At 38.9% G+C, this 20,348-nt stretch overlaps 1 protein-coding gene across 2 annotated transcripts in view; it reads right to left on the bottom strand.

Moving 5' to 3' along the window:
- Positions 1-20,348, bottom strand: part of arid1b (AT rich interactive domain 1B (SWI1-like)) — a 583,262-nt gene that overhangs the window by 515,110 nt on the left and 47,804 nt on the right. For both annotated transcript variants that reach the window (XM_043696151.1, XM_043696152.1), the window contains exon 2: positions 9,023-9,226. In XM_043696151.1, coding sequence (XP_043552086.1) covers positions 9,023-9,226 — 204 coding nt within the window. The remainder of the gene's footprint in view (positions 1-9,022; positions 9,227-20,348) is intronic.

Below are 20,348 nucleotides of genomic sequence, written 5' to 3'. Positions count from 1 at the left end.
AAGATGATTTATCTCAAAGCACAACAGGATCTTGACCAGATGGGTCAAGGAGTAGCAGATGGAGTTTAACGTAGATAAATGCGAAATGTTGCATTTTGGTAAGGCAAATCAGGGCAGGACTTATACACTTAATGGTAAAGTCCTGGGGAATGCTGCCAAACAAAGAGACCTGTGCGTGCAGGTTCACTATTCCTTGAAAATGGAATTGCAGGTAGACAGGGTGGTCAAGGTGGCATTTGGCATACTTGCCTTTATTGGCCAGTCTACGGAATATAGGGGTTGGGATGTCATGTTGCGGCTGCACCGAACATTGGTGAGGCCACTTTTAGAATACGGTGTTCAATTCTGATTTCCTGGCTATGGGAAAGGGCTTGTTAAACTTGAAAGGGTTCAGAAAAGATTTACAAGAATGTTATCAGGAATGAAGAGTTTCAGCTTTAGGGAGAGGCTGAATAGACTGGGGCTATTTTCTTTGGAACATTGGAGACTGAGGGGAGACCTTATAGGGGTTTATAAAATCACGACGAGCATGGATAGGGTGACTAGCCAAGGTCTTTTTCCCAGGGGAGCCCAAAACTAGAGGGCATAGGTTTCGGAGAGTGGGAATATGGGCTAAAAGCTGGCAAATGACACTGGATCAGTTTAGGATATCTGATCAGCATGGACAGGTTGGACTGAGGGTCTATTTCCACGATGTATAACTCTGACTCTATGACCTACTACGTTTAGTAATGTATTTTTTAAAATCTTTGACATATAGGGTGAACAATCTCTCTAATTAACATTAAGACTACTGAGTTTATTAAAATGAACAATTTGCTCTGTTTCCAATTCTTAACAGCACGTCATTAATATTTGTCTAGTACTGACCAAAAACAGATTTTAAATTACATAATGTAACGATTCACTAAACTGTAGATACAATGACTTTCCAAAAATAATTGCCTCATCATGCTCTGTCAAATTGCAGCTGATAACAGCAAAGATATCTCACTAATGAAAAAGTTGAGTCGAGACTAACTACATCAATATTGGAAACTGTGGCTTATTCCAATAATTTTAGATGAACTTACAATTCTCCTTAGGGACCTCAAATCTACAGCAAATGGTACTTTCACAGTCCTTAACCTTGCATCAATCCTTACTAGTGAATCTAGATAACATAAGCTGTTGCTCTCTATTATTTGCTGACTGACCCTGGCTGAGTTGTTCGGCATTTTTTTTATCTACAGCAAATGGTACTTTCACAGTCCTTAACCTTGCATCAATCCTTACTAGTGAATCTAGATAACATTTTAACCAATCTGTTAACATACTACCATAATGTAGACTGCACAATTGATTAAGTCCACGATGAACATATTAATTACAAGACTACACTTCTTGTGGCCAGTACAATATTTTAACTTCATATCTGCCTCCTGCAAGATACTTCAAGTACTCAAACACCTTTTAACAGTTTCTTGAGTAGTACTGGAATTCAATTACCTGTTAATGATGTTCCAATTCTATCTTCAGATATAATCGCCAGATTGGCTGAAGGTGCTTTCCTCCTTCCATGGCACTGTCACCTGCTTCCATAACTGGACTTGCATAACTGAAGTCCAGCAATTATCAAGTCCCCTATGCTTTGGGGCAAGAAAAAAATATCCAAATTGTTCCACTAACACTCTTGAAAATAACTGTTTCCTCCCAGGACATTTTTCAAGGTAGCAGAGATTTGATTCAACAGAGTTCATCTCTGAGAATCACCATCAGTTAAAAACAATTGGCACAATTCACCAATTTGAATGGCATCATCAAACTGAAATCTTCAAATTATATTCCCACAATCTTTTAAAAAAAAATTATATCCTTCCACTGAATAATCATTTGTTTTCCAAACTCTATCCAAGTACTATGGTCCTGATAAAAACTGATATATTTTTAAAAGATATTTTAACTCCCAGAACAAAAGGATGGAAGAAACAATATTTTAAGATTTTCACTGTAATGTAAAACTAAAAACATTGCCTAAATACTCTTTCAACCTACACTCAGTTAAAGGTTAACATTTAAACCAACAGAAAATTTCCTTCCATGATTACAGTTTACTTTGTTCCTTAATTAGACACTTCATTTTTCAGAAACCAATGTTATGCATAGTTCCTCTTATTATTTCCAGCTGGATTACTCTGTTCCCCAAAATAGATTTCATACTGTGGATTACCCTGGAGATTCCTTCCTCTCGCTCAGCTCTAGACAAACCTTCCACCTTTGTCTGAGCCTTCATAATCTTGGTCAGCAATGCGAGCACAAGCTCCCAGCTACATGATGAACAATGGAAAGCTGTTGCTCTCTATTATTTGCTGACTGACCCTGGCTGAGTTGTTCGGCATTTTTTTTAAAAACGAAAATCTACAACCCAAAGCCGGTCTCCATGTCACATGAATCCCATAGGCCTTGCACAGATAGGACGACTTGCTAATGAGCTATCATTTAGATCACCAACTCATTTCTGATTTTAAACTGAATAGTCAGATTAAAGTACAACTAATTATATACTTTATATTAATAATACCTCCCTCAGATTTGGAGAATAACAGACTGTTCATCATTGCGCAATATATTCATTTCTGTAAGCATTCTCCCCAGTAAAACAAGCCAAGCCATACTAATCTTTCACAAGCAAGCCAAAGTTTAGAAGTCAGAGTAGATCATTCCTCATTCCTCCACCTTAATAGAGACAGTCCCAAAATATAACCTTATAAGATTTGGTATTTGTACTAGACTGACTCATATCAATAGTTTTTTGTGTAAACTCCAGTAGAAGATCCAAAACCTTTATTAGTATCCAACTATAAGCATTCAGCTCTCAAAATACTTCTAGCAGGAAGCAATAATGCAAAGAGCATATTTTGTTTTCTCTTTCATAGGGGTGTAATCACTGTCCTCATGTTCACTTCATTCTTCCACTGGTCTTTTGAAACAAACTGAGAACATTGGAAATAACCATTTCCTTACAAAGTATACTTGTTTTCTATCAATTTTCACAAAGGCAACCAGGACTGTAATTTTTTTTTAATGCTTCTAACCTTTACCTTTAGACACATTCTCTGCTACAATGTTCTAATGCTGAAAAGCCAGAGAAGGACAGTGCCAAAGCCAATCCTTACTCAGTCTTGCATGTATTTACAGAGTAAAATATAACACATAGACACAACTTAACCCAACCGCACCAGTTTCATTAAGAAACACTTTACATTTACTTGGTGAAACCTCAATATCCTCTACATGCATACAATTCAAAAGGAACTGATCTACAACTGATCTACACATAGCAATGCTTCAATCAGCGAGCAAACGTTCCCCTTTTCCCTTCAGTGCATTTTTGAACATATGATTAGGATGCAGCAAGTCATTCACCCTTTGTACCTACTCTGCCTTTAATAAAACCATGGCTCATCTAGTTGTAGTTTCAACTCCACCTTGCTATCTTCTCCCCCAAAACCCTCTACTTCCTTGCACATCAAACATCTAACTCAATATTGAAAAATTTCATTGATCAAGCCTGCTTTGACTTCTGGGGAGAATTCCACAGACTAAATGACTAAAAAAAAAATTTCCTCATTTCACTTTAAAAATAAGAGGTCTTGCTTTTGAGACACAGGATATCTTAGTCATAACCTCTCCTACACGGGGAAACATGCTCTCAGCAAATCACCGTGTCAAGTATTTTCAGAATTTGATAAGATCACCTTTCATTCTTCTGAACTGCAATCTGTGTAAAGCCTTCTTGTTAAAATAAGCCCTTCATCCCAAGTGAACACTGTCTGAACTGCTTCCAGTGCAATTATATCCTCTATTTTTTTTTAAAAACAGAGACAAAAGTTCTAAACTGAACTAAGGCCAAGTAAGACAGTAGTAGGTTAGAACTTTCATTAGTTGTTTGGGACAGGCTATCGCAGGTAAAGGGATGGGTGGAAAGTGGGAGGTCTTTAGAAATGAGACTCCAGAGACCGTGCGAAGAGCAAGGCTGACAGGCACAGGGAATGCTCTGATCAAGAAAACGTATCAGATATAGACAGCCAGGATCGAGTGACTCCCTAGAAAAGTGTAAGGGCAGTAGGAGTATTCTTAAAAAGAGAAATCAAGAGGGCAAAAAGGGAAGATAACATAGCTTTGTCCAAAAGGAGAATCTAAAGAGATTCTACGAATACATTAGGGCAAAAGAATAAAGAGAGAGACAGACAGAATAGGGCCCCTTAAAGATCAATAAGGCCATCTATCATTTGGAACCACAGGAGATTGACAAGATACTAAACGAGTATTGTCTGTCAGTATTTACTGTGGAGAAGGATATAGAAGCTAGAGAATTTAGGGAAATAAACAAACAGTCATATCTTGACAAATGTCCATATTACAGAAGAGGACATTTCTGGACATCTTAAAACACAAACATGCATAAATTCCCTGAAGCTGATCAGGTGTGGGTAGCTAGGAAAGAGATTGCTAAGCCTCTTGTATTTGCATCGTCAACAGACACAGATGGGGTGGTTAATGTGGTGCCATTATTGAAGATAGATGGTAAGGAAAAGCCAGGGAACTATAGACAGGTGAGCCTGACAGCGGTGGGCATGTTGTTGGAGGGGATTCCAAGGGACAGGATTTATACGCATTTCAAAAGACAAGGACAACCAGGGAGTCAACACTGTTTTCTGTATGGGAAATTGTGTGTCACTATATTGCATTGTTTGAAGAAGAAGTGATAAAGATTGATTAAGGCAAGAATAGTAGACATTGCCTATATGGACTTCAGCAAGGCATTCAACAAGGTTCCACATGGCAGACTGGTTCGCAAGATTAGATCACAAAATCCAGGGGTAGCGAGCCAAATGGAAATAAAATTAGCTTGAAGGTAGGAGAGAGGGTAGTGGTGAAGCGTTGTTTAATTGGACTGGAGGCCTGTGACAAGGGGTGTGCCACAAGAATTGGTGGTGTATTCACTGCTTTTTGTCATTCACATAAGTGATTTGGATGTGAATATAGGAGGAATGATTACCACGTTTGCAGATGATACCAAAATTGGTGATGTAATAGACAGTGAAGTACAATAGGACCTTGATCAGATGGACCGATGGACCAAGGAGTGGAAGATAGAGTTTAATTTAGATAAATGCGAGGTGCTGCATTTTACATAGAACATAGTACAGGTACAGGCCCTTCGGCCCTCGATGTTGTACCAATCTTTTATCCAAATTTAAGATCAGACTAACCTACATACCTTTTATTGTACTATCTTCCATGTGCCTATCCAAGAGTCGCTAAAATGTTATGGTAAATCAACACAGGACTCGTACATTTAATGATACAGCCCTGGGGAGTGTTGCCAGAGACCTAGGGGTGCAAGTGCATGGTTTCTTGAAAATGGAGTTGCAGGTAGACATGGTGGTCATAACATTCGAGTTTGGAGTTGGGATGTCATGTTGCAGCTGTAAAGGACATTGGTGCAGCCACTTTTAGAATACAGCATTCAATTCTGGTCTTATACTATAAGAAGGATGTTATTAAACTTGAGAAGGGTTCAGAAAAGATTTACAAGGATGTCACATGGATTTGAGGGTTTAAATCCCTGCACAGGGTGATGCGTGTATGGAACAAGCTGCCAGAAAAAGTGGTTGAGGCAGGTATAATTACAACATTTAAAAAGCATCTCATGAGTACATGAATAGGAAGAGTTTAGAGGATGTGATCCAAATGCTGGCAAATGGGATTGGCTCGGTTTATGATATCTGGTCAGCGTGGACGAGTTGGACTGAAGGGTTTGTTTCTGCGCTGTAAAATTCTGATTCTATAACCAGATAAACTACACTCCTGATAGAATCTTATTAATGCTTTGTGCAACTGCAGTAAAATCTCCTTACTTTTATATTTCCTTCCTATGTATAGTCACTTCTTGTACCTACAAAACAAACTTTTGTATTTCATCTACCAGAACACTCCGATCCTTCTGAATTACTGAGTTCTGAAATCTCTCCATTTAAATAGTAAACTGATCTATCCTTCCTGCCAAAATGGATTAGTTCAAATTTTTCACTATTTTACTTTATCTGCTAATTTGCTACGTTTATTTTCTTAAGTCACAACAAGCACTTTCGATACAAACATATGAACTAATGGAAGTTAAAATACCGTTACTGTAATTTACACAGATGAAAAAGGATCTGCAGCTTCATGCTAAAGTATCCATGTGCATGCATCTTCACATCATCTTAATCTTGAGACACCATTAACTAAATTGCAAAGACATCATCCACAATACCTATTTGTTACAGTCAACAAGGTTTATAAAAACACATTTTGATTTATTTTCCTATACCTGTTCACATTCAGCTAAGTTTGTACGTTTTGCTACTCATTGTGGTAATAACATTCAGGTGATGAAACCACTGAATGTTCAGCCGTTATAAGATTTTCTGAGATCAGCCATTTCGGGAACATGGCAATACATGAATATTTGTGGGACGCAAGGTAGAGAGCTCAAAAAGTTCAATTTATAACTCCCCTTCAGAAAATAAGTGATACTCTACAAGCACAATCATATTTTAAGAAATTATAATTCTTATATTTTAAAATCGAGGAAATCGCAGCCGGCAAGTTATAATCAGTTATTGAGTTTAACCTTAAGGTTCTTTTCGTTGTGGCATTAGGTTATGAATTTAATAGTTCATGATTTGTTCTGCGGTCCAAATGTATCAAATAAATAATCACTGCTGATCAGCCAGATACTACTAATAAAATCTTAGATTAGTAAATAAAAAAGTAGCAAGTCCCAGAATTATCCAAGTCAATGAACATTGAGAGTGCAGTAGTATTTGGCATTCCTAAATATTTCATATGTATTCATATTTCACTAGATATGACATCAGAGTCAAGTAACTACTTTTCAAACTAAGTTATTCTAGAATAAACATTGCCACATTCAAACATCAAGAGACTGCAGCATTGTTAAACTGAAGGGAATTATTAAAATGAAAAAAAAATGCAGATTATGCAAAATATATCTTAAAAATAGCAACCACTTGCTTTTCTAACAAAAATAAACCCCCCCTATTTCATATATACGGATACTTCGTGCTACATTCATTTATCATCAGAGCTGTCAGCAACATGGAATACAGTCTGTGATCAACATCACACATACCAAGAGACTTCCATTACTAATCAAAGTTTATTTTCCCCAAATTAGAACTTTTTGATTAGGGGAACCTATTAAGTAGCGTAGCTTCAGGTTTATATTAACATTCCAGTTCAGTTATTGTAGTTTGAAATGCATAATGCAAATCAGGTATTAATATATTTGTTCATGTTTCATATTCAACATTTGAAACATAAACAGCACCATACAAAAATTATCACTTTTGTCTCACAGTACATTAGACACAGATCAGCAATGCAAACAAGATTAGGTACATTATCATATGGAAGCTGTTATAGTGAGAAATTGTGGCAGCTTGGTTGTAAGTGCCCATTAATTTTTCAACTACTCACAATCCTGATTTGGTGAAAGAAATGTGTTGTTGAGACACAGACACCAGAAGAGTCAGGTACAATTCAATGTGACTTCACATGATGTGACATTAGGAGATGCAATTATTGTTCTCAAGTAAAACTTTGGTAAGTTGTTAAAAAGTTTCCAGACTTTAATCATTACCTGATAAGTCCCCATCAGAAAGCAGTGATAAATAACCCCGATGAAGGGCTCTTGCCTGAAACGTCGATTTTCTTGCTCCTCAGATACTACAGATCCTACTGTACTTTTCCAGCACCCCACTCTTGACTCTAAATAACCCCATAATTGAGTTGCCAGTCAGGACACATTCTGGGCTAAAGAACAGCCATTTGGACAATATACTGAGGGCATTGAGTACTCTATGAACTGCATTCAAGCAAGAATCAAAATCTTCCTGTCTGTTATGGGCATTAATTTAAAATTATGAACAGATACAAAGTTCACTTAGAATACTAGAGTAATTGGATTGTTAAGCAATTAATTTTGACCTTCACAGTCCAATATAGTTTCTTCAAACAGTTTCCCTCAATTAAAACAATGAACACTGAAGAATCATAGAATCCCTACAGTATGGAAACAGGCCAATTGGCCCAACAAGTCCACACTGACCCTCCGAAGAATAACCCACCAAGACCCATTCGCCTACCCCATTACTTGACATTGACCCCAACTAATGCACCTAACCTTACACATCCCTGGATACTGTGTGAGCAATTTAGCATGACCAATTCACCTAACTTGCACATCTTTGGATTTTGGGAGGAAACCAGAGCACCTGGAGGAAACCCACACAGACACGGGGAGAATGTGCAAACTCCACACAGACACTTGTCCAAGGCTGGAATCAAACCCAGGCACCTGGCGCTGTGAGGCAGCAGTGCTAACCACTGATCATAACTAAATTAATACTTAAGAATTGGATTGGTTTATTTGCAAATACTAATCCTTTCATAGGAGTATTATAAAGCAACAAGCTTCAGTTCTTTACTTCCTTCCTTGCTTGCACTTTACAGTATTTCTGATTTAGATACTTGCAGTTGCTGTATTCTTGAATCCTTTCATTTACCAACGTAATGGTTTACATCTACGAAGACAGAGGACACCTCTGATGAGAGAAAAAAAAGGAACATTTCCACCCCCTTGTTCATTACAAACTCACTGCATTGGTGGTTTTAGAAATGACAGAAGCATGGTAAACAAGGCAGCAGTTTCTCACTAGAGATTTAAGTGAGTGTTTTAAATCATTCAAATTTCACAATGTATTGGTTATCTATGCCTCTTGATCTAACTACCATTATACATTGGCTATTTTCTGCTGTCTCCAGTGTACCTCACCCCACAATTTAGAGAATCTACAAATCACCACAACCAAGCAATGTTTTCCATTCCCATTATTAAATGACTTACCTGATTTCAAGTTGTTAGCTACAACAGAGAGCTACAATAATCTGAAAATGGTATTACATTTACCTGTTGCTGTAAGTATTGCATTCCTCCCATGTTACTTGGATTTCTGCCCTGCATGGTTACTGGATAACGTTGTGGTGTAGGAGGTCCATATGACTGCCCAGGGTAAGGTCCACTCTGCTGTTGATGCTGCTGCTGTGAATAAGGATTGTTGTTCATCCCGTATAGCTGAGGTCTCTTCATACCCATTTGTTCAATTGGGTTGCCCTACATTAGGAACATTAAGAAGAATTGATAACTGATACATCTTAAATGTTTTAGAATTTACAACTAATTTAAAATGTTATCCCAGCCCTGAAAAGAATGGCTAACAGCTTAAACTATTCTCACTATCCTTCAACTATTGTATCTCATAATATTCAGTAAAAACGTCAACATGTCATCACTGCGAAAACAGAAAACAAATTCTCACACAATTTATTACCATCTCCATTCATCATATTAAATTCTCCCCAATAGGTGGTAATTTTGTATCACATCTAATAGAAGAGTTTCATCAATTGCAAGATTGACATGAAGCAATGAGGGGGGTCTTCCAGTGCCATGCCAGTTTCAACTGAATCTGGAATGAACTGAGCAGTTTTGATGACGACTTGAAAAGAAGATAGGTATCACACTCATTGGTGACAAATCTTGCTTCAATTTCAGTGTAAAAATGCTTGTGATCAGAAATTGAACATTTTCAGACACCCAGTGTCAACATCAAAGCAGACGCAAGTGTACATCAAAATCACAATCATCCATCTGAATGAACACACAGTTCTAATGAATTATTTCAATCCCAAAAAGATCACTGCAGGATTTCCTCAGGGCAGTATTCCAGGCCCAACCATCTTTAGGTGCTTCAATAATCATCTCTCCATAAAATTGGAAGGCAAAAGGTTGATTACTAACAGACAACATTATCTCACACAACAAAACAGTTCATACTTGCTTAATACAAGCTCCTGACAACATTCAGGCTTGGTCATATAAGTAGTGACCAACACCTGTGCAAATCTTCCAGGCAATAATTAACTAACTAAATAACTATCTCCAACATCTAACTAATACATGAACAGTTACATGAAGTCTATGGATACTACTGCAGACAAAAAGCTGAAGGGAATGGCTCATGCCCAGACTACCCTAGGCCCAAATTAATATAACAATCTCTACTTGCTAGAAATGGAAGTAGCCCAAGAAGCTCAAAACAAAAATAATCACTGTGATTATGACCCCATCCACTGGGTAAACATCCACACTCTTTACCACCCACATTTCCTATCTACACTACATTATCTACAAGGATGCACCACAGCCCCTTAAAACACACAAATTCTAAAACTAGAACAAAAGTAGCAGGGTACATCATCTACCCCCCATCATCACCAATGCCACATTACGAGAATGAATTTTCTTTTAAGATTTTCAATTTGAAAATAGCATCCCTGAAATAAACAAGCATAGATGGGGATAGTAATTTTTCTACAGCTAAACATTCCGGTCACAACCACTTGTTTTCACGGACAATAAACATTAAAAACTAAAATACAAAGCTTCTTAGGTAGTTTACATAACTCAAATCCCCAACTCTTTTGATCACCTTTGCAGATAAGATGATCCAATGTCTTGGTCAATCACATACAGGGCAAGTTTCCTCTATTCCACCTCAACTTTCGTAGACCTTACATGAGAAAAAAGCTGATACTTTTTAATGTGCTGTACATTCCATATAATTCTTTGAAATACTACAGCGTAACACTGCTTGTCATATGGGCTGAGTCCTCTGACCAAAACTGTCAATTTAAAAATATTTTTTGTCTATAAGCCCAAGCCCAGTAGTCAGCTCACATTAGATTTGCACATATCCAATATTCTTTTATCTTACTTCACACTTTTATGTTCAGTACACAGAAGAGACTTTCTCTCTCACCAGTTCAGGATAAATTATCAATTGCTAAAATCAAAAGAACATACAAACTCAATCCTGTTTCTTTTTAAACAATTCCAATGAATTCTGGGAGAAGTAGGCTCTGTCACCACAACTGATCAGCGGAGTGAGGGAGAACCCAGTGTCAAGGAACAGTAAGCCCCACACATTGTATTATAGTGTTTCCATCCTTCCGTCCTTCTCTAATCAAAAGAGAGAGATTGAGGCAGGCTGTTAAGAAGTTTGTTGTAGCCGAGAGGGTAATTAGTCTATTTGTAAAGATTGCATTGTAACTTAAGTAATCAGTTAGTGCTGCTAGTTGGTATAAGTCCAGGCTTAGGTGAATACCTGGCTTCAGTAAGGCGAGCAAGGTAAGAAAATATGCCTATCAGGGTAATAATTAAAGACACAGGAAGTAAATTTGATTTGAGAGGACTCAGTAAACTCTCAGAAAAAAGGGTAAACTCAGGTTAACTGCAACAGAAATAAGTGCAAAATACTGCACTGGTATAAATCAGAAAATGTTGTAAATAGTCAGCAAATTTGGCTAGTCTCTATCTGAAGAGAGAAATATCAAGTCAATGTTTCAGGCTGATGACATCATCAGAACTTCAAAAATGAAATGTGTAATAGTTTTCAGCAGGTGCATCGGGGGTTGCTACAGACTAGAAATACGCACAAAAAATATCAAATGGCAGCAAGAATGAGGCATATAGGGCGAAAGGAATGGCCCCAGCAAGAAATAAAGACAGATCTACAGGAACTAAGTGAATTGATAAGTGAATCTAAGAAAATGGGGAGAGGTATGATCTAAAATGATTGAATCCAATGTTAGTTCAGAAGGCTATAAAAGAATCTAACTAAAAAGATGAGGTATGGCCCCACAGGCATACATGCAACTTTACTGAAACTGTATAGGGAGCCAAAGTTAAAGTGGGGCAGAGAATTAAAATAGAGACAGCAAACACTACAAATTCTTGGCAGAGTTGGCAACATCTGTGGAGAAAGGAGGAATTAACATTTCAGGTTGATAACTTTTCATCAGAAACAGACTAAAATGGCAGGCAACCAGGATCTCAGGATCACTATTTGCAGACTAATGGAAGTATTCCACCACAAAGCATTGATCCCATCTGCATTTCGTCTCTCCAATGCATAGGAGACTGAGTCACGAGTGGCCAAAACAGTGTACTATGTTGATAGGACAGGTTTCACTATGAATAAATGGATTAGGAAGTGGGAAAATAAGAGGTAAAGGGCAGGAGTTGCATCGCCTGCATTTGCATCAAAAGCTGCCATGCAAAGGAAGTGTGTTTCAGATTGAAATGTGATCAGGATACTATAATTTTTATTGCATCAAAATATTAAATCAGCTATATAGCTCAAAACTGTAAAATGGAAAGGCACTCGATAGTAGCATCACCTGCAGGCAGCCAACTGTTCAATATGGAGGCTGGTATGGAGGAAGGCAAATACAAAGATGACGACTAGTGCTCTGGGAGAGAATAAAAGGGGCAAGAGAAGAAGTGTTGAAATGGAATGGTCAAAAGATTCCATTAACCACTGTGGTAAGAATGGGAGCAGCTAATTTCCATTGAGGAAAAGGAAAGATATGGAAGCTCCCTCTGTTATCTCCTCCAGCCCACGTCCCTTGGTGAAATCTGGAGTCCTCTAATTCTGGACTCTTGTGCATCTCTGATTTTTGTAGCTGGTCCTCATTTGCCTAGACCCCAAGCTCTGGATTTGCCTCTTTGCACCTCTCTGCCTCTTTACTTTGTTCATTTTAATATTTCTTAAAACCTACTTATTTGACAGATGGCTGGTATTTCCACCCCAAAGAAATGCTCTAAGCACCAGAAACTACTGCTTCCTTCTATCACCTGCCAGGTTTACACAGTTCAGGGGAATTAGCTAACAGTGATTAAAAACAGAATCACAACCAAAGGCATTGAATAACTGACTTGAATAAAGATGAAAAGGACCCAAGCAAGTGGATGGGCCCCTCATCCCATCATTAAATTTGGAACGGACAGGTCTCATTTCAAATTTCCAGGTTTTTAAACTGGCACTCAACAAGAACAAATTTTATTAATACATTATGCTTGAAGTAATAAAATGTTCCAAGGTGCTTCAAAAACCCTACCATACAAGGAGATGCTACCAGTGTAGCCATCTGTCAAATAAGTAGGTTTTAAGAAATATTAAAATGAGCAAAGTAAAGAGGCAGAGAGGTGCAAAGAGGCAAATCCAGAGCTTGGGATCTAGGCAAATGAGGACCAGCTACAAAAATCAGAGATGCACAAGAGTCCAGAATTAGAGGACTCCAGATTTCACCAAGGGACGTGGGCTGAAGGAGATAACAGAGCGAGCAAGAACATGAAAGAATTTTTTAAAAAGCATTATAAAACATAATGCTTGATCAAGAGCCAAATTCGGTTGGGAAGACATGAACAACAAGGCAACGGGGATTTTGTCCAAATTAAGACCCAAGGAAGAGAGCTTTGGATGACCTCAAATTTATATCAAATATGACAGGACCATTCAGAAGTACATTAGAACAAAGCAGAGGTAATGAAGACATGCACAAGGGTCTCAGGAGCAGAAGCAGGGTGAAGTTATACAGGTTATACAGTCATAAGAGCTGTACAGCATGGAAACAGACCCTCAGTCCAACTTGACCATGCTGACCAGATATCCTAAATTAATCTAATCCCATTTACCAGTACTTGACCCATATCCCTCTAAACCCTTGCTACTCACATACCCATCCAGATGCCTTTAGAATGTTGTAATTATACCAGCCTCTGCCACTTCTTCTTGCAGGTCATTCCATATGTCCACCACCTTCTGCATGCAAAAGTTGCCCCTTAGGTCCTTTTTATATCTTACCCCACTCACCTTCAATCCATGCCCTCTAGTGTTGGACTCCCCTATCCCAGGAAAAAGATCTTGTCTATTTACCCTATCTATGCCCCTCATGATTTCATAAACCTCTATAACTTCACCCCTCAGCCTTCGACACTCCAGGGAAAATACATTACCAAAATAAGTTTGGAAACTCATTTCAGGTTCAATTCTGACGGCAAGTTTGCAAACAGGCTGACTTACTCAAATTGTCAGGAAAAGGAACAGAGTCACTAGCTGGAAGAGAGAGAGTTGAGAGTTTACAGCATGAACAAAAGCAGTAGTTTATCTTTCCCAGTATTTAACTGGAGAATTGCTGCTCATACAATTGCCCTGGAAACAATCTATACAATTGGATGCCATTATCAAATGTGGAGAAACTGATGTCATGCATAGTTTATATTTTCTCATGGGAAGTGAGCAGCACTGACAAGGCCAGCATATGTTAGCCATCCACATACTGCCCTTGATAAGATGGCATTGAGCCATTTTTGTTGAACTGATTCAAGTACTACAGCAGTGTGCGCATGCCTTGAAGAGAAATTTGCAGGTAGTAATCATCCCATGCACCTGCTAGTTTTGTCCTTCTATGTGGTAGACGTAATGGGTTTGAAAAGTGTTGTTAAAGGAACCTTCGTCACTTGCTGCAGTGCATCCTGTACAATATTGTTTTCCTTTATTTAAAAACGTAAATGTATCGGAGCAACTTCGAAGATTTATTAGGCTAATACTGAAATGGGTAGGCTGTCTTCTGAGGAAAGGTTACGCAAGCACACAAAATAGGGAAAGTAGACCATTTGGCCCCCTTGGCCATTCTGCAATTCAATAGATCATGGTTGTTTTGGTTGGTTTTTTGAATGTCATATTTCCATCCACCCCCAATAATCCTGGATTCCCCTGCCTAAAAAGAGTCTATCCATGTTGGTATTAGAAATATCAATAACCCCCTTATCCATAGCCTTCTGATTCAGAGTGTTCCAAATTTATCAACCTTCAGAGGGAAACATTCTCATGTCTTCAAAGGATGACTTTTTTTTCCAAATGCCCCCTGTTCATTCCCATGTATCTGTTGCCCTTTCCCTTCCAGATGAAAGTGGTCATGGGTTTGGAAGGCGCTGTCTGAGGACCTTTCTGCAGTGCATCTTGCAGATCGTGCACACCACTGCAATGCAGCAGAGGTGGAGGGAACGGATACTTTTGGATGTGGTGCCAATCAAGCAGGCTGCTTTGTCCTGAATCGTGTAAAGCTTGAGTGCTGTTGGGGCTGCACTCATCCAGACAAGTGGGCAATATTCCATCACACTCCCAACTTGTGTCTTGTAGATGTGGACAGGCTTTGGGGAGTCAGGAGGGGAGTTATTCACTGCAGTATTACTAGCCTTTACCCTGCTCTAGGATGACTTTTTTTTTAAATGCTCCCTGTTCTGGATTGCCCCAGAAGAGGAAACATCCGTTCCACATCCACCCTGTCAAGATTTTATATACTTGTATCAAGTCACCCCTCACTTTTCTAAACAGCAATGGAAATAGGCTCAGCATAACCAACCTATCCTTGTAAACCACCTTTTTTGCATTTAAATCTTTCCTTAAATGAGGCGACCAAAACTGCATACAGTATTTGAGATGCGGTTTCACCAATGCCCTGTGTAACTGAAGCTTACATTCTTACCATAAGTTCGTAAAACATGGGAGAAGTCGGCCATTCAGCCTATCCAGTTTGATCTGCCGTTCAATGAAATCATGGCTGACCTGATAATCCACTCCACTTTCCTACTTTTCCCCATAACTCTGGATTCCCTTACGGATTAAAATACTGTAGCTCAGCCTTGAATATACTTAATCAGCCTGAACAGCTCCAATGGTAAACAATTCCAATGATTCACAACCCCACAGAGAACAAATTCCTCCTCATCCTTAAATGTACAACACCATATTCTGAGGTTATGCCTTGTGGTCCTAGGTTCTCCCATAAGGGAGAAACAACCTTTCTGCATCTACCCTATTAATTCCTTCAAGAATCCTGCATGTTTCAATCAGGTCACCTATCATTCTTCTATTTACAAATGAGTATAGGCCAACCTACTCTACTTCTTTTCCATATCTGATATCAGCCTCGTGAGTCTTGTCAGAACTGCCTCAAAACCAGTATTTCTTTCCGTAGATAAGGAAACCAAAACTGTTCATAGTCTTAGCGTCATTTGACAAGTGTCTTTGTAGTTTTAGCTAAACTTCTATATTTTTATACTGTACTCCCTTTGAAATAAAGTGAACATCCACTGAAGTTAGATTCTAGCTTTATCTAATTCATGGAGGATTCCCCCCAAATCCCTCTATTATACAGCTTTCTGCAGTCTTACTCCTTTTAAATAATATTCAGCTCTTCTATTATTCCTACCTTGGTGCATAACTTCACATTTCCCACATTTACCTCCAACTGCCAAGTTTCTGCCATTCACTTAACTTGTCTATATCTATCTGCATACATCGTCCTCACCACATGCATTTCCACCTATTTTTGTCATCCGCAAAGTTGGCTACAATAGATTCACTTTCCTTATCCAGGTCATGAATACATGTTGTAAATAATATGTACTGATCTTGTGGCACACCATTACAGGTTACCATCCTGAAAATGCCCCCCTTATCCTATTTCTCTGCCTCCTTTTAGTTAGTTATTCCACCATACATATTGACTACAATACCTCCAACACTATAGACTCTTACCTTATAAAGTAGCCTAATACATGGCATCTTACCAAACATCAAAATCTAAATGTATTGCATCCACTGCTTCTCCTTTATCTATTCTGCTTGTTACCTCAAAAGAATTATACAATATTTGTCAGGCACGATTTCACATCCTGACTCTGCTTTATCATATTATGTACTTCCAAATGATCTGCTACTGTTTCCTTTCTAATAGATTCTCAACATTTTCCCAACTAGCTTACAGTTATCTGATTTTTGACTCCTTGCGTTCTTAAATAAAAAGGTGTCACATTGGCTTACTTACATGTTCCATTCTTCTTGAAGTAAAAGATATTTTTAAAATATTTATTTGTAGGATGTGGCATAGCTGGCTGGCCAGCATTTATTGCCCATCCCTAGTTGCCCTTGAGATGGTGAGCTGCTTTCTTGAACCACTACAATCCACATGCTGTGGGTTGACCCACAGTGCTCTTAGGGAGGGAATTCAGGATTCTGACCCAGCGACAGTAAAGAAATGGTGATATATTCCCAAGTCAGATAATGAATGACTTGTGGTGAGTCTAGTTGAGTTTCTGGTCAATTATACTTCCCAGCATGTTGACAGTGGGGGATTCAGCAATGGTAACACCATTGAATGTCAAGGGGCAGTGGTTAGATTGTCTCTTATTGGTGGTCATCAGCTGGCATTTGTGTGGCACAAAATGTTACTTGCCACTTGTCAGCCCAAATCTGGATACTGTCCAGATCTTGTTGTGTTTGAACACAGACTGATCAGTATCGGAGGAGTCACGAATGGTGCTGAACATGGTGTAAATCTGAGAATATCCCCACTTCTGACCTTATGATGAAGCATTGATGGTTGGGCTTAGGGTATTATCCTGAGGAGCTCCTGCAGAGATTTCCTGGAGCAGAGATAATTGACCTTCAACAACCTGAACCATCTCAGGTATGTCAGGTGTGACTCAACTACTGGATAGTTTCCAGTTTTGCTAGGGCTCCTTGATCCACACTCTATCAAATGATGTCAAGGGCTGTCACTCCCACTCACCTCTGGAATTCAACTCTTTTGTCCATGTTTGAACCAAGGCTGTAATGAGGTCAGGAGTTGAATGGCCTTGGTGGAACACAAACTAGGTGTCACTCAGCAGGTTATTGCTGAACAGGTGCTGCTTGGTAGCACCGTATACCATCCCATTAGCTTTTTGATTACATACTTTACTTGCATTCTAATTTTTTTTTGACTCATGCATCAAAACACCTATAATCCCTCCACACTTCAGAATTCTGCAATCCTTTTTTATCTAAATGATATTCGGCTTTTTCATTCTTCTTACTAAAGTAAACAACATCACATTTTCCCACATTGCGTTCCATCTGCCAAATATTGTCCGCTTATTCCGTCTACGACTTCCTCACAACATAATTTCCGATCTACTTTGATGTCTTCACTACTATGTTTTTCCTCCTCTCATGTAAGATATTGATGTAAATTGTAAACATTTGAGGTCCCAACACAGAGCCCTGCAGGATTCTATTAGACACATTCTGCCAGTTAGACAAGGACCAAATCATGCATACTCTGCTCTCCACTAGCCAGCCAATCATCTATCCAGGCTAACATGTTGCCCTTTATACCAAAGCTCTTATCTTCCTCGTAAGCTTTGAGCAGGTTAAGCCCCTATTCAATGGAATTTAAAAATGTAAGAGGTGATTTGATTGAAACACAGAAGATCCTGAGGGATCTTGACAGCGTGCAAGCAGAAAGGATGCTTCCTCTTGCAGGCCAATCCAGACTGGGAGTCACTGTTTCAAATAAGGGGATGTTCATTTAAGACAAATACGCAGGGAATTTTTAAAATCTGAGGTTTGTGCATCTTTCAAATGGTGAAAGTAGAGGCTTTAAATATTTTTAGGCCGAGGTAAATACATTCTTGTAAACACAGGGTGAAAAGTTATTGGGTTTAGGCAAAAATGTGGAGTCTGCGCATCAGTTGTGATTTTACTGAATGGCAAAGCAGACTCATGTGCCCCAAGTGTCCTAGTCCTGCTCCTAATTCGTACAGTCGGGGCAAGGACATGTTTCAGGTGTGGTGCCAATTAAGTGGGCTGCTTTGTCCTGTGTGGCATTGAGTTTTTGGAGTATTATTAGAGTTGTATTATTCCAGCACATACTTGACTTGAATCTTGTAGATCATGGCAGGCTTGCCAGCAAAATTCCTAGCCACACTGATCTGTTCTTGTAGCCGCAGTATTTCTATGGCTGGTCTAGTTCAGATTTTGGTCAATGGCAATACTAAGATGTTGACAGTGGGAGATTCTGCAATGATTATGCTTTAGAGTACCATGGAGAGATTCAACAAGAATTAATGGTCATTCATATCACAAGTGCCATGCAATATTATATGTCACTAATCAACCCAAGCCTAAATGCTGTCCAGGTCTTGCTGCAAATGGACAAGAACTGCTTCAGTGTCAGAGTCATCGTAAATGGTACTTAACAATGTGAAATCAATGAACATCTGCACTACCACAACACTGCTAAAAGGAGACAAGTCGAAGCTTATCAACTTTCACCCGTCAGAATTAGGATTCAAGTAACAGATTTGAAAAATGGGACACCATTTTGAGAAGATGGTTGGGCCCCTTTGAAACAACCGACAGTCAACCTCAACTCTCAGACCAAGCAGATTGCATTCCCATGCCAAATCCCTGGCCAAGCTAAGATTGGTAATCTCAATAAACTTCTTCCCCAATGAATAAGGTGCAGAGTAGGTCTGAAATGTTTTGCCTAAATAAACTAGTGTCCTGTGTGCTTAATACATGTAGCTTATAGCATGTACAGAGCCTGACTGATAATCTTAAATTGTCCAATTCTTAGGACAGTCCAAATTAAATAAATCACATCTAATGATGAATTTAATCATTCTGAGACTTGCAAGTATAGGCTGGATTAGCAAGATGGGCATGCTTTCTGCTGCAAGGTGCCCAAAAAAGTGTTGCTTGATACAGTTGTTGGGACGTACACCTACATATCTTGCATCACATTGGCACTGAAACTCATGACATTACTCAATTGTATGATAGATTCAAAAGCCAAATAGATTCAACAGTAGCACTTTCTTCGTAGAGTTGGGGGTTTACTGTAAAGTTGCAGTGCAAGATAGTTTGCTTCACATTATTCAAATTCCTGAGATATCTTCTCTTTCCAGGGTAAACAGAAATAAGCTACGCATCATTCAGAGACAAAAGTGGTGGGCATTTCTGACCTTTTTATTCATTCATGGACATCACTGGCTGGACAGCATTTATTGATGGGAGGTCATTGATGAAGCAGTTGAAATTATTCAGGCTAAGATATCACCCAAAGGGATTACAACAGTGACATCCTATGACTGATGATTCACCAACAACCAGTTATCTGCCATTGCGCTAGCAGTGGACAGTTGTTCCGCACTGATTCCAAATGACCTCAGTTTTATCAGGGGTGCTTGATGCCGCACAAAATTATTTGCTGCCTTGACATCAAGAGTAGTCATTCTCACTTCCTCAACTGAATTTAATTATTTTCGCAATGTTTGGATCAGGGTTGCAGTGATGTCAGGTGCCACACTGCCCTGATAGAAACCAAACTAGTTTGAGCATTACCAAACTAGTAATGCTCAAAGTAATTACCACTTGATAGCACTGTTGATGACACTGACGATGATCAAGAGCAGCGTGATGGGAAGGAAGTTGGCCAGGTTGGAATTCTTCTGCTTTTTGCGGCTATGACATAGTAAATTTCCACACTGTTGGTTAGATACC

This window comes from Chiloscyllium plagiosum, chromosome 9, assembly GCF_004010195.1.
Source record: "Chiloscyllium plagiosum isolate BGI_BamShark_2017 chromosome 9, ASM401019v2, whole genome shotgun sequence".
In the NCBI taxonomy this organism is placed as follows: domain Eukaryota; kingdom Metazoa; phylum Chordata; class Chondrichthyes; order Orectolobiformes; family Hemiscylliidae; genus Chiloscyllium; species Chiloscyllium plagiosum.
The sequence above is the reverse complement of the archived record's forward strand: the minus strand, read 5'-3'. Positions and strand labels throughout refer to the sequence as shown.